This window comes from Molossus molossus, unplaced genomic scaffold, assembly GCF_014108415.1.
Source record: "Molossus molossus isolate mMolMol1 unplaced genomic scaffold, mMolMol1.p scaffold_m16_p_13, whole genome shotgun sequence".
Classification (NCBI taxonomy): Eukaryota; Metazoa; Chordata; class Mammalia; order Chiroptera; family Molossidae; genus Molossus; species Molossus molossus.
The window spans coordinates 90,554,735-90,570,404 of record NW_023425348.1 but is presented as its reverse complement, the minus strand read 5'-3'; the positions used below and the strand labels follow the sequence as shown (position 1 = coordinate 90,570,404).

The following is a 15,670-nucleotide window of genomic DNA, read 5'->3' as shown; positions in this document are numbered from 1 at the left end:
GGACTGGGGTGTGGGTGGATGCCCCCTCCGCCCATCCCATAATGGAAGTGTCCAGTGCTGTGTGTGCAGCCGGTGGGGACGGATGGAACCGGGATGGCATTGCTCTGGGCAGGGCACAGAGGGGCAGCACTGGAGGGGTTCCCCAGCGGCGGCAGCTCCTCTCTGAGGCTGGGAGGCCCGGAGCAGCCTCTTCCTGGCTGGAGTCCCTGCAGTGGGAATGCAAGTCTAGTCCTTTGCTTTCTCAAGTGCTGTGACCTTGAGCAGGCGCCACCTTGTAGTAGTGTCCTCAGGGCGTGTCGGTGCAGACAGTCCCTGGTGCTCTACCTCCCAGGGCCGCTCCACCTGCTCGGCTCCCTGAGCCAGGGCCAGCCCGGGTGATGTTAGTTCACCTTCTCTACCCAGAAGAGCACCAGAAGGGCTGTACCTGGAGACTGAGACCCCCCTGGGCAGGACAAGCCTGGCTTTCCCGGTGGCTGAAACACAGCATGTGTGACTTAGCGAGGCAGCCCAGGGCGCGATGGAGTTTCCTGGTGGTTGCTGCCAAAGGTGGTTGGTTCAAGGAGTGTGCATACCTGGCCCATTGGACTTTGCTTAGTCCCCCTGCCCCCTCTACCCGGCTGCCTGTCCCCCTTGCTGTTGCAGTTGGGGCTCTGGGCCTAGGGGGACCTCTGTCCCCCAGGGTGAGGGAGGGACTGGAGGCCACACCGGGATGCACCCACCTGCACCAGCAAGGGCTCCGCGAGCCCCGGGTCCCGCGTCTCTGCCAGTCTATGCTGCAGGGAGCCTGGGGCTGGCTGGCAGGCTCCTCCGGGCCAGAGAGACGGGCCTGAACTCCCTGCTCCTCTGCCTTCATTGCCAAGAAAACCGAGGGGACTTGGATGCAGGCCTTGCCCGAAGGAGTGGGGAGCCCTGGGAGAAGGGCCCGGCTGTACCCAAGGCTGGGCACCCAGCGCACCCCATGCCTTCCAAACAGGCCATCTGGGTTCAGTGGGAGGGTAATGGGCAGACCACCAGGTAGCAGAGAGCGGTGGGACCCCTAGAGGTCATGGCTATGCTGGAGAAGCCCCCGCAGGGAGGCTGGTGAGGAGGGGCAAGGATGCGGAGGGCAGATGGGTCCTCCAGGCCCGCCCAGCCCTTGGGTGAGGACAGCAGTGTCTGAAGATCAGGGGGTAGGAAGAGGCAGGATGCAACCGTTTCACCCCTTCCTCACCCCAGACTTCTCCCATCTTGACCTTTAGCCAGCCGCCCCCCACCCCCCCCCCGCAATCTCTCAGGCTCCCTTCCTGCCTGGACTCTGGGTTTCCCTCCTTGGGTCTTTTCCCTCCACCCCCTTATCCTCACTCATCTTGGGGATTCTCTTCCTTTGCAATCGGGAGGAGAGAAAATGCTGACAAAGTCGACTCCTGTTGTCATGACAACCACAGCCCTAATTATTGTGTGCAGCCTGGCTCCCTGGCTCTGGGAAGGGGGTTGGGAGAGAGATGAGGGTGATGGGGTTGTGAGGCTGGAGCCAAGAAACCCCCTGGACCTGCTCCCGTCTCTGCCCATGCTGGCCTCCAGAGGCCCCCGTGCCTTGTCTCCCTGATGTCCTTGGGTCCCCTTGCTTTGGCCCTGAGGCCCCAGGCCTGGCATCCAGTTTCTCCAGATGTCTGGACAGCGCTGTCTTATTGACCCCAGGAGCGTGGGGAGCCTGGGCGGGTGCTCTTTAGTCTCCTTTGCAGTGAGGGAATGAAGGCCCATGGTTACCCACCGAGTGAGAGAGAGATGGGCATGACCAGGGCGTGTCTCAGCCCAGGGCCCCGGCGCCGTCCCACACCTCAGGCGGTGGCTGTGGGGGTCTGCTGACTACCCTGGACCCCTCTTCTTTCCCCACCCCTCCTTTCACCCCCAGAACACAGATGACCTCCTGGTGGCCTCGGCTGAGTGTCCGAGCGATGATGAGGACCTGGAGGAGTGTGAGCCCAGTACTGGTGAGTACCTTTCCCCCCTCCCCTGCCCCGGGCCCCCTGTGACGCTGGTGGGAGGGGGTGACTGTCCCTGCCACCTGGGGCCTGCTGCCAGGTCTTAGCTTTCCCTGGTAGCTCCTCTCCCGTCCTGCTGTGCCCCACCCCCAGGTCCCTCAGGTGCCCTCTGGCAAGGCAGTTTCGGCCTTTTGGTACTCCAGCCCTCAGAGGTAGTGAGGTCCTTAGCTCAGGGGCCTGGGTTGAGAGCCAAGGGCTGCTGGGAGGGAAAGAGGGAGACTTTTCCCTAGAAAGTTGAGTAACTGCAGTTCCCATGAGTTCTGGGGGAGAGGGGATGGGGAAATGCAGGTTAAGGAACTACAACTCCCATCAGCTCTTGGGTCCAGAACTGCAACTCCCATCAGTCCCTGGGCCTGGTGTTCTCTTGGTCGCTAGTAGAAGAGGTCTCTGCTGGATCCTGAAGCGTCCTCGTCCCCAGTCTCAGGGAGGCGGCTGGACATTCTGCCAGGGCTGCCAAGTCAAGCCAGGGTAGTTACTGCATAGCTGCTCCGTGCCGGCGGTCAGCTGGGTGGGAGGTACCCCTTGTCCAGGCATGTGGCCCCCTAGGGAGATGGGGACCTGAGGTCTGGCCCAGATTTCCAGTGGGAGAGCCGGAGGAGGAGAGCAGGGCTGGGAGGGAAGGCTTCCTGGGGGTGGCGTTCCAGCCTTCGCTTGCTCCTTTCAAATGGAGTCAAGGGTGCGCCCCAGAGAGAGACCGGGCTGGCAAAGCAGAGGTGGACCTTGAGAGCCGGCTGAGAATGGTGGGTGTGGAGTGGCACTGCGGCTGCAAGGGCTGCTCACCTGAGCCGGTGGGAGGGTAGCCGAGAGGAGCTGAGGTCGTCGAGCCTGAGGCTGGCAGCGGGAGTGGAGGAAGTACCGGGTTCCAGTCGGGCCGCGTGGCTCGCGGCAGCCTGGCTGAGCCCATGGGAGCACGCGTCCCTTGCTGGCGTTTCCAGAGACTTCTCCCTTAGGAGGTGGCACCTGGGCTGTTGGTACCGGAAGGCTGGAGGTTGGGGCTGGTACGTGCAGGGTCAGGGAGGTGATGTGGTCAGCTGAGGTGGGTAGGGTGACTTGGGTATATCCTGTGAATCTGGCTTGGGGGTTCTGCCGGCCCCAGAGGAGATGCTCAAGCTGAGGGTGGGCTGCAGCCATGGAAGGGGTGTGGGTGGAGCCTTGAGGCAGAGGCTCAGCTTCCAGAGACCAAGGGTGGGGGTCCAAGGGTGCAGGCCTCCAGACCCAGAGGTTGAAGCCCAGCTTCTCTTTTTGTCCCCCAGTAGACCAAAGCTGAGGGGCATCTTTGTACTGGTCCTGGGCCCCGAGGCACTTAGGGGAGTCTCAGGCTGCTGGGCTGGAAAGTCCGCCCTGTCTGCAGCCAGGGGCCTGTGCTTTCTGGAACAGACGCCGTCCTCTGCGGGGAGGCCCCTCTGTCGGGGTCTGCTCCCTCCATCTCACTGGGTGACTTTGGCTCAGAGATGCAGCCTACACTCCACCATTGCTCCAGCCCGGCGCTCCTCCTCGGCTCTGCGCCATCCCCCTGACTGGTCCCTCCTGAGGGTCCGCAGGGACACAGGCCTGCAGCCGAGCTGTGCCAGAGTGCTGTGACGGGTGACGGGTGGTCCCATGAGAGCCCTGGGACCGCTCGAGGACAGGGCTGTGCGGGTCATGAGCAAAGGGTGCTTGGCCCCACCACACGTTTGCACACGTGTGCCATGTTCATACTCTGGGATGGGAACTGCTGGGGTGCGAGGAGGCGTCTCTGCTCTCCCTGGACTCGTAGAGAGGAGTGCTGGGCCAGATGCCACCACGTAGAGACAGGCCACTGGGCCACACCAGGGCCACACACTGTCCACCGAGGTTCTCCAGCCCTGCATCTTGTTAGGGGCCTGGGTATGATGCTGAGTGTGTACACAGGTGAGCTGAGTTGGGAGAAGGGAATGAGGAGGGGCCGAAGGATTGCTGGGAAAAGGGCTAAGTATGGCTGGGAGGGGGGAGGGAGGAAGAGGAATAGAAGTTGCGGGGGAGGGAGAGGTTGGTGGCCAGCTTGGCACCCAGCTTTTAAAATAGGAGGGGAGAGAAGACAGAACGCACGCTTGAGCCCCGGAGGAAGCCAGCAGAGGCCACGGGCTCCGCCCCGACCGGTCCCACGTTCGCACTTGCACATTCACGCCACTCGAAGTGCTTCAAGTTGGATTCTTGTCACCCTGGTGGGCAGCCGGGCAAGGACTCCAGGGTGCCCCAGGCTGATCTAGACCATGCCACCCCAGGCTGTTTGCTTCCCTCCCACCTGTCCCATCCTTCTCTCTGGGTCCAGGTGTGAGCCTGGGCTCATCTCTGCTTACCTTTCCACCCTTTCCCATGACTTGGGCCCCTCCACAGATCCCAGGCCCCACGCCCCCTGCCCCAGCTTGGTGAGATCATCATCTAACACAGTTATTTCCCCCGAGGTTGGCAATCCAGTCAAAAAGGGTGTTGTTGGATGGACACGGCATTTAAATTCTTCTGAGTGGGATGCCTTTAGGTCACCATGCCCTGCGCAGTTGGTGATGGGCCTGCTGCCCCTCGCTGCCTCAGCCAGCCTGACCCACACAGTGTGCACAGGCCTGGCCCCAGCAAGGATCTGAGTTTGCACCTGCTGAGACACACAGGAAGGGCACACAGACTCAGACACACAGAAGCATGTATCTTATGCACACACGTGTGACCAGAGGCACACATGTGTACATCCATGCATACATTTACAGACCTACCAGCAAGCTCATATGTGCCTACTTCCACAGGTACGTATATGTTCAAACCTAGAAAAGCACATGCTATTCAAACCCAGATCAACAGAAATTTATACATGCTTAGATCTTAAGAAACACATGTACACAGAGCCGCAGAAGTTCATATACAGAATGGCTGTTGAGGCCCAGAGCAGCACAAATCCGTATACACATGCAGTCTCACAGGCACACGTGTGTACTCAGAGTCTTGTACAAGTGTGCTTAGAGCTCCAAATATACTTACACATAGGTGTGGACTCACAGGTGCCCACCTGCTCAGATCCATAGTTTCAAACTTACACATGTGCTCAGCCACACAGATGCACATGCAGCATGTCTTAAATGCATCAAGGCACTTGTGTGTGCTCAGAGCTGCACATGCATGTGCAAACCCACTGCGGCACACTTGCACACACCTGTTGAGGCACACACCAGACGTTCAGAGTGACACACGCGTGCCCAGACCTCTAGAAGCACTTGCATATTTCAGACACAATGCATGTGTATGTTTAGGTCTGAGCATGCACACATGTGCTCAGAACCATTGAGGCACATACATATACATGTCCTCAGACTCACAGAATTCCGCCTCCATGCTCAGCTTACAGGTACACACATGTGCTCAGACCTACAGCTGCTCACAGATGTTTTAGATTTACAGATGAGTGTATGCAAGTTCAGAACAGCTACATACATAATGTGCTCAGACCCACCAAGGTACAGGTGCACATGTGCACAGAGGTGCGGGAATTCAGGGAAGTGCACGTCTGTGCCCAGGCCCACAAAAGTGTACGTGTCACAGCTCCACCCAAGTATACACTTGTGCTCAGACCTCCAGTCGCCTGCATATATCTTCACATTCACCAAGACGCACACACACAGCCTCAAAGAGGTGCCCTCAGGTACCAACATGTGTGCTCATTCCCACAGAGGTATACCTATGTGCACACAAAATGCACCTGTCTGCTGAGACCCACGAGGTCACGTGTGCACATTCTCAGTAGGCTCTGTGTGCCCAGACCCAGGGACCCACACACATGCACACTTTTGTTCAGACTTAAAGACCTGCATCGCTCCCCCACTGGCCCATGAGAAGAGATCCTCGGAGGCCCACCTTAGCTCAGACCTACAGAAGCTCATTCTTACGTGTACGCCTGTGTGCTCAGAGACACATACACACGTGCTCAGACCCCTCAAGGCATGCATACACATGCTAAGTCCCACCATGGTGCACACACACAGGTCCACATTGGCTCCCACAGCTGCTATTGCTCTTTAGCATATGCTCGGAGGTGCCCATCAGCTCTGTATGGAAGGACACACATATCCTCAGACCCTCAGGCTACACGCCTGTGTTAGGACCCAGTAAATGCACACAAGGACACACATGCACACACCTACTCAGATTCACATAAGCCCACATGTGCTTAGACCCACAGAAGGAACCTCATGCACTATCCATGTGTATGTCTCTCCTGAGGCATCACCCCCACGCACAGATGGGTGCGACCCTCGGAGGTGCACACCGGCTCAGTTCTATAGACACGTGGACACATTTACTCAGACTCACATTTAACTCAGAGGCACAGGTGTATTCAGATTCAAGTGTCTCAAGGTAGCCCTGGTTCTGTAATAGGTGCACTTCACAACATCCGTGGCTTAACACACAGATTTTCTTTCCCCTTCTTGTAATTATACACAAGGGCTCCTGAACGGTGGGCAGCCCTTCCTCAAGTGCCGATTCAGGGCCCGGCTCCTGCCATCTTGAAACTGCACCATCTTTACAGGGTGGCTTCCGAGCGGTGGGAGGGAGGAACAGGGAGGTCACGAAGGGGAGGGTGTTATGGGCAGGCCTGGGAGGGAGGTGCACATCCTCCTGCTGATTCTTCCCTCCGAGCTGTCCCATGGCCACAACCTACCTTCCAGGAAGGCCAGGAGGTGCGGCCTTGCTGTGCCCCCAGGAGGAAGCAGGAACAGATATAGTGACCAGCTAGTGATTTATTTGCTGCACTCTGGTTTTAGGTCACCTATGATCCATCCCATTCTTGCTGGCACAGAGCACACCCGCCCCTCCCCCAGGGAGACACACAGAGCCCACTTAGTCTGTGGTCTCAAAGGAGAGGGTGTCTGGGGGATGGCCCCCCTCCACCGGGTACTGACCTGGCTCCTGGTACCTGTGTGTGGTCTAGATACCCAGGGACTAAGGGTGATTGAGCTCACTGCCCACACAGCCCAGCACACACCCGGAACACAGCGGTGTGCTAGACAACCCCGCAGTAAGCCTCCCATTCGAAAAAGGAAGACGGAAGACAGCAGCTCCTAGTTCCCAGCACGGAGGAGCTCGGCCCTGGCGGGGGAAGTTTCGTCCCTAAACCCTGCCCTGCCGTCAGGGAGAAACTCTCTCCTTTGGCTGGGCGGCGCTGCTGCCCTCCGGAAGGTTCTTCCCAGTCTTGAGTGGCCATCTCTGAAGTGGTCTTGGAAAATGTCCTCTTTAGGGCCCTGGAGCACTGACAGCCCACTTCCTGCTCATGCAGATTTGGGGCGCAACGGTTTTAAGGCTCAGTCACCACACTCGGAGTTCTTTCTTAGATGATTCCCAGCAGCTGACTTCCTTGTTTCTCTGTCCCCGTGCCTTCTCGTCAGTGGTGACTGTCTTGAGGGCACCTGGAACAGTTGTGGGGAGGCGGCCACGCCCCTGACCTGATCCTGTGGCATGGCCGGGCCCCTTGTGCAGGAAGTCTCATGGCCGTTGTCCCTCAGAGCCAGTGGCGGCCTGTCTTAGATTCAGGCTTTGGAAGCAGTGGCTCTTCTGACACTTGCAGGCCTCCCATTCCTGGGCCTCTGCTCCCTTCATCTCTGCTCGCAACACCATCGATTCTTGCCTGTCTTCCTGTGATATGTTACAAAAAGCAGAAAGTAAAAGCCGGTATTGTCACCCCGACTTTCCTGGCACTGTCCCTTAGTGCCTCAGCCTCAACACGGCCTGCCCTCTGGCTCATCACAGGCAGCGGTGGGCCACAGGTCCTGCCACCGCACGTGTGCTTTTCTTCTGTCTGGCCGCCAGGGTTTCCTTGTTACCTGAGCACCACAGGTTTGGGGACACCGTTGCTGGGGCAGTGTCTATTACAGCAACATTTCTGTCTGTAACAGATGCCCTCGAATCTCAGGGCGAGTGTCTCACGCAGGCGAAGCCCAAGTGCTCTGATCAGCCGGTGGCTCTGCCTCAAAGGGCCTGGAGAGTCCCAATCCCCCCTTGTGGTGGCCGCTCCATTTTCAGCAGGGGGTTTGCAAGGTCACTGGAAGGAGGAGCAAGAGCGTGGAGGACCGGACACAGAAGGCTTTCGTGGGCCAGTTCTGCCCACTGCTCAGTCATGTGGCCACACTGAATTGCAAGGGAATCTGGGAAATTAGTCTCGCTGCCCAGGAGACGGAGAAAATGAGTTTGGGGGACGAGGTGTTCCCAGAAGCACACAGCATGTGTGCAGACCCACGGTGGCACACTCACATGTTCCTGGGGGCACATTCATGCGTCCATGCGTGCACACACGAGCTCAGAGCCAGGGGTTCACTTATATGCACGTGTGTTTGTCAGACTTGCTCATGCACACGCACGTGCTCAGATCTGTTGAGGTCCATGTCTGCACGTGCTTAGAGACATGCCCAGGTGCACAGAAGCAGGCCCTCAGAGGGGTGCACTCCTGTACACACGCACACAAGTACCTCCCCCTGACCTTGATGCCCCTGGGTGTCTGCCCTTGCCGTGCTGGCGTCCCAGGTGGGGAGGGGCACCGTCCTTCAGGGCAGGGCACAGTGACACAGGTTCTCCGCTGGAAAAGGTGAGTAAGGGCTGAAGTCTAGCCGGCGCCCTGCTTGCCCAGCCACGTGTCCTGGGCCCTGGAGAGTGGGACTGTGTTCACTAGGCAGACAAGGCCTTTTTCCAGTTGTGCACCAAGATACTGTTCGCCAAGCTGTGCCCCTGTCGGCCTGTGGCCTTGTCAGGGGGCTGCCTTTTCTCTAATTTGCGTGAAATACCCTGTGGGCGAGTGGCCTTCTTGCCCTCATAGGCTGGGCAGGGCACCTCGCGGTTGAGGCCTTAGCCAGCCGACAGCTTAGTTTCTGACACTCAGCCTCAGTTCTAGATGCCCCTCTGGTGGGCACCTCTTGTTTGGGTGGGAATGGGATTCATGGGTAAATTTCCAGTCGGGTGTTCTGTTCCCTGAGGGCAGAAAGGGCTCAGCTTGCTGGGCCAGCGAGAGGCAGGAGCTGGGGGAGAGCTGCTCAGTAATGGCTGGTGGGCTCCTGGGCCAGAAGGAGTTCTCTAGTGAGTGGGACTGACACACTGAAATCCGGTCTCAGAGCGGAGGGTGGTGGCATCTGTGGTAAGTGCACCTGGCTTTCCCAGATGCTGCAGCTGCTTGGAGGAGAGGCTGCCTGGGGTCCTTGCCAGACTCCCAGGAGCACCCCATCCCGCTGTGTACCCCTGGTGCGGAGCTGGACCCAGGGTCCCAGACACCAGCATCTTTGTGAGTCTGCACCCCCTAAGGCCCAGCAAAAGGGCTGCCCAGGGAGCCCCCAGTTGGACTTTCACAGTGAGGAGTCTGAGGGATCCTCCCCTCCCACAGTCCCTGCTAGATCTTCACGGGGCCGAGCTTGCCTGATGCTCCCTGGACCCGTGTATGACCCCGGAAAACCCAGTGCTCCACGTTGCGTGTGACTTCACGGCCACAGAGCCCAGGCCAGCTTCAGTGAACACCAGGGAAGGAAGCAGCGTAGGGTCTCCATAGCACTTACCTTGTGAGGGTGTTAGGTGCAGGGAGGCAGCAGTGTGGGAGTTGGAGTCTGATGTGCAGGGCCGTGAGGAGGCGCCAAGGGACAGTTATGCTGTGGGGGCCATGGTGAAGGCAGGACACCCTCAGAAGACGCTCTCAAGGCCTTGCACAGGTAAAGGCCTAGGGAAAGCCCCCCGAAGAGCAGGGGCAGGGCTGATGTCCAGACACGGAGTCCAGGAGGCCAGTCGAGTTGAAGGGAAGGGGAAAGAGGTCCTTGTGACTAGGCCTGAGAGGGCCCTAGAGGTGGGGTGTGGGGTGACTGCACAGGGGAGCCTGGGAGCCTGTGTGTCCAAGGGCCTGGAGAAACAGCAAGTTGGAGGAAATTGTTGTGGAGGGCTCAGGCTGGCGGGATTTGTCTATGGTCCAAGGTCTGTGCCCTGATCAGCCCCTCAAGGGCATAAGGTGTCCCCAGCAAGGACCTCCTGGGCCTGGCATTCTGCTAGGACCCTAGCGATGGCCAGCTGGTTGAGGCCACACGCCTGTCTTGGACAAGCCTTGATCCTGAACTTTCCAGGAGCGACTGTTGGCCCAGTTTAAGATCGAAGGTAGGGATGGCTGTGGGTGAGAGCTGGGCCCCAGGGCACGGATCCTGTCAGGCTGAACTCCGCAATACCTACTGCCCGGGTAGGGTGGGTAGGGAGGGTGTTCAGGACCCAACTGCTCTGGCCCATGGCAGGGGCTTTCACTCCTTTCTAGCCTGGCCTGGCTCAGAGGAAATGCTTGCTAGCTGCCCTTCCCTGCTCAAAGCACAGTGAGCCTCCACTCTGTGCCAGGCTCAAGGCTGGGTGCAAGGGAGACAGGCCTTAGGCCTTTCCTGGCAGTGAGTTCAAACCTGAAGTCTTCCTGGAAGAGGAAGTGTACGGCTGGGTTAGAAGGATGAGTGAGATCTCAGCAGGGGGAAGGCATTCTGAGCAGAAGGCAAAGGTCAGGAAGGGGCAGGTGGTGTGGCCCAGCAGCGAGGAGCCTGGCTGTATTTTGGGTCCATCCAGGGAGTTGGGCGCTGCCTTACTGGGTGCCAGGGTGCTGTGCCTCGAAGGGCTGCCTGCCTCCTTAAAGCTGAGTTTGCCCCTTGGCTAGGGAGCAGGGTGCCGGGCCATCCTTTGGGTCTGGGCCATCCTTTGGGTCTGGGCGGAGGTGGGGATGGGAAGACAAGTTATGTTCATCTGTCGGCTGGAGGTCCGTGGGAGGCAGGCCTTGGTCTCACCCTGGGCAGGAGCCCAATACCCTAATTTTGTAAATGAGGAAATTGAGGCCCAGATAGTGAAAGAAACTTGCCCACAGTCACACAGGAACTAATTAACGAACACATCTGTGGCCTCCTAGGTTAAGTCAAGGGACTCCTTGTGACTCAGCCCTTTCCTGGCTTCGGAAAGCCACAGAAAGGACTGGGTAGTCCATTGGTTCACCTAGCCTGACACCGATCTCTGGTGACCTTGGGAAGTCCTGCCCATCCCAGGCCCCCAAATTCTCCATGAAAAGCCAGCCTGGGACACACTTCTCTGCTCTTAGCTCAGTTTTTCAGTGTGGCTGAGCTCCTGGAGGCCAGGTGACCTGGGGCTTCATAATCTGGGGTGCAGGTGAGCCCCTACTCAGGGAGAGATTGGAGCTTGGTGAGAAAAACAGCCCGAGATGCTCAGCAAGGCTGCGAGTTCAGATCTTGGCTGCGGTTGGCTAGTGTGGCTAAGGAGGGCTCTGCCAGATTGCTGGGGCTCGTGGTCTGATGGATCGGCGGCAGTGCAGCTGGCCTGGCTGCAGTGGGCAGGCGGGACCTGGCAATGGAGCCAGCCCTAGGATGCTTCCTACAGAGCGGGTGGAGGGCGTGTGGTGTGATCTGTGAAGACCACACCCTGCGGAGACCAGGGAGAAGCGCTCGGATGGGGGCAGGGCTCAGGCAGTGCTGGAGAGAGACTTATCCAGCGCCCACCAGCCTCCTAGAACTGGGCTCCAGCTCCCTTCTATCCAACGCTAGCATATTGCAGTAGAACTTTTGTTTGGGTTGGGGTGGGGGAGGGGCAATGGGCTAATGGGAGTTGTAGTTGTTGACCCAGGGGCTGATGGGAATGTGGTCCACACCCCTCCAAAAGCTAATGGGAATTGTAGTTCTCACCCTTTGGAGCTGATGGGAATTGCAGTTTCTGCTCTGGGGTCCCCATTCATTAGACATAGGGAGGGAGGAGACATAAGGCCCCCCAAAGCCCTACCCACTAGTTCCCTCGGGCCCTATATTAGCAAATGCTTCCTTCCCAGATGGCTGTGTATGTATTTTTTTTCTTTTTTTACTTTCTTCTTCTTTCCGTTGTTTTATTATTGTTTTAACAATAATAAGAGGGCCAGAGGCAGTCAAGCCCTGGCCAGGTCCTGGCGGCCCATGGGGGTTCTGGGGAGGGGGAGGGGGGAAGCCAGTGGGGGTCAGAGGTGGAGGGTGAAGAGAGAAAGTTGGGGAGTTAGGGACAGCTCAGGAATCCTGTGTCCCTGCCCACTTCCCTCTCCCTTCCTGCCCCTCCCCATCTCCCTGCCTCTCCGTGGCTTCTCTCCACCCTTCCCAAAGTCCTGCCGAACCAGACCCTTCTGCAGCGTGTCTGTCTCCGTGCCCCTCTTCCTCGTGGACCTTGACTCCTCCCACTTTCCATTGCTCCTCTCCTCGGGGCCAACCGGCAGTTAGCTTTCCAAGCTCCTCCCCTTGGCCGTCCCCCCGAGGGCTCGCACCCAGGTGGCAATTCCTACGCTGCCGCCCTCCCGCCCTCCCTGCCCGCAGGCTCACCCCAGCCCGGTAGCCGTCCCTCAACCCCAGCTTGCCCGGCAGCCCCAGCTTCCTTAGTGTAATGAGGGGAGAGGGCACAGGTGAGGGAGGAGAGAGAGTATCCCGGAGGAAGCGAGGTGTCCAGGGAGAGAAGAGCGAGGGAGGGAGATGCCAAACAGGTAGACAGAAAACGTGGTGCGGAAAAGTTGTTTTTTCTTATTTTTTCCGGGAGAACCCGCTTACACAGCTCTGTTTGTAATTTTTTTCTTCATGCTAAAATCACACGGCCTATTTGTTGATGTAAGTTGCCTGAATTCCGTGGTATGCTATCTTCTTTTTTAAAAACAAAAGAAAAAAAAAAAAAGCAAAAAAGAAATATCTAGAAAAAAAAAAAAAACCCTAAAAGATATTGTTAGGTTTGTTTAAATGATGCTCTTGTATCTGTTTTTAAAGCCTTAAACCAGTAGAGTTTTTTGTTTTGTTTTTTCCGTTTCTTTTCTATTTCCTTTCCTTTCTGTTCCTTTTGGTTTCTTAAGACAATCAAAAGACCAGACCCAGAGAGCCACAGAGCGCGCGCGAGGGGTGCCCAGGGCACCCAGCCGCTGCCCGCTTAGAGCGCAGAGCTGCGGCCGGCTGGCGGGCGGGCACGGCCCGCTCTAGTCTCCGCCAAAGCCGATTGGAACCGATTTGGGTGTGTGAGGCTGTTGTTTCTCTCTCTGTGGCGGCCGCCTGCGCCCCGGCCCTCGCTGACGCCCTCTCTTTTCTCTTCTCTCTCTTGTTCTAGGAGGAGAGTTAATATTACCCATTATCACGGAGGACTCCTTAGATCCCCCTCCCGTGGCCACCCGATCCCCCTTCGTGCCCCCACCCCCCACCTTTTACCCCTTCCTCACGGGCGTGGGCGCCACTCAAGACACCCTGCCCCCGCCCTCTGCCCGCCGCCCGCCCGCCGGGGGCCCGTGCCAGGCCGAGCAGGACGACAGCGACTGCGAGGAGCCCATCGAGGCCTCGGGCTTTGCCTCCGGGGAGGTCTTTGACTCCAGCCTCCCCCCCACGGACGACGAAGACTTTTACACCACCTTCCCCCTGGTCACGGACCGCACCACCCTCCTCTCACCCCGCAAGCCCGCTCCCCGGCCCAACCTCAGGACAGATGGGGCCACGGGCGCCCCTGGGGTGCTGCTAGCCCCCTCTGCCCCAGCCCCCAACCTGCCAGCGGGCAAAATGAACCACCGAGACCCGCTGCAGCCCCTGCTGGAGAACCCGCCCCTGGGGCCCGGGGCCCCCACGTCCTTTGAGCCGCGGAGGCCCCCTCCCCTGCGCCCCGGTGTGACCTCGGCCCCTGGCTTCCCCCATCTGCCCACAGCCAACCCCACGGGGCCCGGGGAGCGGGGCCCGCCGGGCGCAGTGGAGGTGATCCGGGAGTCCAGCAGCACCACGGGCATGGTGGTGGGCATCGTGGCCGCCGCGGCGCTCTGCATCCTCATCCTCCTCTATGCCATGTACAAGTACCGCAACCGCGACGAGGGCTCCTACCAGGTGGACCAGAGCCGGAACTACATCAGTAACTCGGCCCAGAGCAATGGGGCGGTGGTGAAGGAGAAGGCCCCGGCGGCCCCCAAGACCCCCAGCAAGGCCAAGAAGAACAAAGACAAGGAGTATTACGTCTGAGCCCCTGGCACCGCCCCCCACTGCCAGCCGCCCCTCCCCGGAGGGCCCGGAGGAGGTGCGGCCGATCTCTGCCGGGCTCCGGCGACCCGCTGCTTGGCTGCCTCAGACTTCTCACGAAGAGGAAACGCAAAAAAAGGAAAGAAAGAAAGAAAAGGAAAACCCCGCGTTCGTCCCCTCCCTCCGCCGTCGGGGCGGCGGGCCGGCAGCCCCGGGCTGGCTGCCCCTCAGCTCTGCGCTCCAGGCAGGGCACGTGCTCACAGCCCTGGGTGATTTATTTTTTTAAGGGGGGTAGTTTTATTTTGGTGGGGTTGGGCGGGAAGGAAGGCTGGGGCTTTTGTAAAGTGTCCACTATGTGTCCTGTTAATTTCCCTCAACTTTTCTTTTTTCTCCCTCTGTCCCTCCTGCCTTCCTTCTCTTCCAAGCCCTCCAGCCCCCACCCCAGGCTTGCAGTGTCTCTGCCCCCACCCTCTTCCCACTTTTGTGTGTCTGGTTTCTCCCTTCCTTTCCTCCCTTTGGGTTTCCAGAGCCGCCGGAGAAGGGGGGAGGGTGGGCGAGTGGCCCAGCGAGGGAGGTGGGAGGTGGGGCGGGGCAGTGGGTGGCCTCCTGAGCACCCCACCCCAACGCCATCCGCCGGGGAAGGTGCCTTCCTGGTGCCATCCGGGGAAGGGGCTCGGGCCTGGGAAGGCCTGTTCCGTTGTGTGCCGCCGGGCAACGTGCATTGCTGGGGAGCTGCTGGAGGAGCAGGGGTGGGGGCGGGTGGGAGGGGAAAGGCAAATGCAGATATATATTAAAGACAAATAACCTAGATACCCAGCAGCGCCTGGGGCACAGGTTGGGCGCCAGCAGCAGGGAAGAGAGAGAGCGAGGCATTGCCCTCCACCTGCTGGGGTCACTTCTCTGCCCACAGGCTCCCTGCTCCCCCAGTTTTTTTTCTCTCTTTGTTAACAAATGTGTCTGAGTCTTGGAAAACACCCCAACCCCGGAAATGTGTGGGAAAAGAAAACAAAAACTTTCCAAACCCAAAGGTCCTGTGCAATTTGTTCTGGGTTGGGGACAGTTGGGACACTGGCCTGGCTCTGGGCCTAAACTGGGGGCCACGAGCGTTGGTAAGTAGCTCCCAAACTTTGGGGCTGAGCATGGCTTTGGGATCCTGGGGCAGTTTGTCTTCCTCTTCGTGGGGCTGAGGATGGGGGCAGGACCAGCCCCAGGCTTGTGGGTGGGGACTGCGCTGTGGCCCCGGTTGGGTCCACCCGCCTTAGGACCTTAGCTACTCTGAGCCCAGACGCAGGGGCGGTTGTTGTCCCTAGTGGCTGCCACAGCCTTGGAGAGAGTTATTCCTGGGGGGCAGAGCTGCAGAGCCCGTCCAAGGTCTCAGGGTGAATCAGGACCCAGACACGCTGAGAGGCAGCTCTAGTTGCTTTATCTTATTCTTTAGAAAGATTTTTTAGAAAGGGGAGGGGGAGAAACAGAGGAACATTGATTTGTTTCACTTATTTATGCATTCGTTGGTTGATTCTTGCATGTGCCCTGACCGGGGATGGAACTGTAACGGTGGCGCATCAGGCTGACTCTAACCAACTGAGCTCCCTGGCCAGGGTCGTTTGCTCAGCCTCTCGGTCACCGGGAGCAGAGACTCGAGGTGGGTGTTGTAGGTGAGGACCGAGT

General features: G+C 58.8%; 1 protein-coding gene across 9 annotated transcripts in view; it reads left to right on the top strand.

Moving 5' to 3' along the window:
• The window catches only part of NRXN2 (neurexin 2), a 106,903-nt gene extending 91,880 nt beyond the window's left edge, over window positions 1-15,023 (top strand). For 3 of the 9 annotated variants that reach the window (XM_036258475.1, XM_036258476.1, XM_036258480.1), the window contains 2 exons: window positions 1,892-1,970; window positions 13,119-14,424. In XM_036258475.1, coding sequence (XP_036114368.1) covers window positions 1,892-1,970; window positions 13,119-14,005 — 966 coding nt within the window. In that variant the 3' untranslated portion in view covers window positions 14,006-14,424. Of the gene's footprint in view, window positions 1-1,891; window positions 1,971-13,118 lie in introns of all 9 variants that reach the window. The other 6 variants (XM_036258477.1, XM_036258483.1, XM_036258482.1 and 3 more) reach the window with 3 other exon arrangements.
• The last annotated feature ends 647 nt before the right edge of the window (window positions 15,024-15,670 follow it).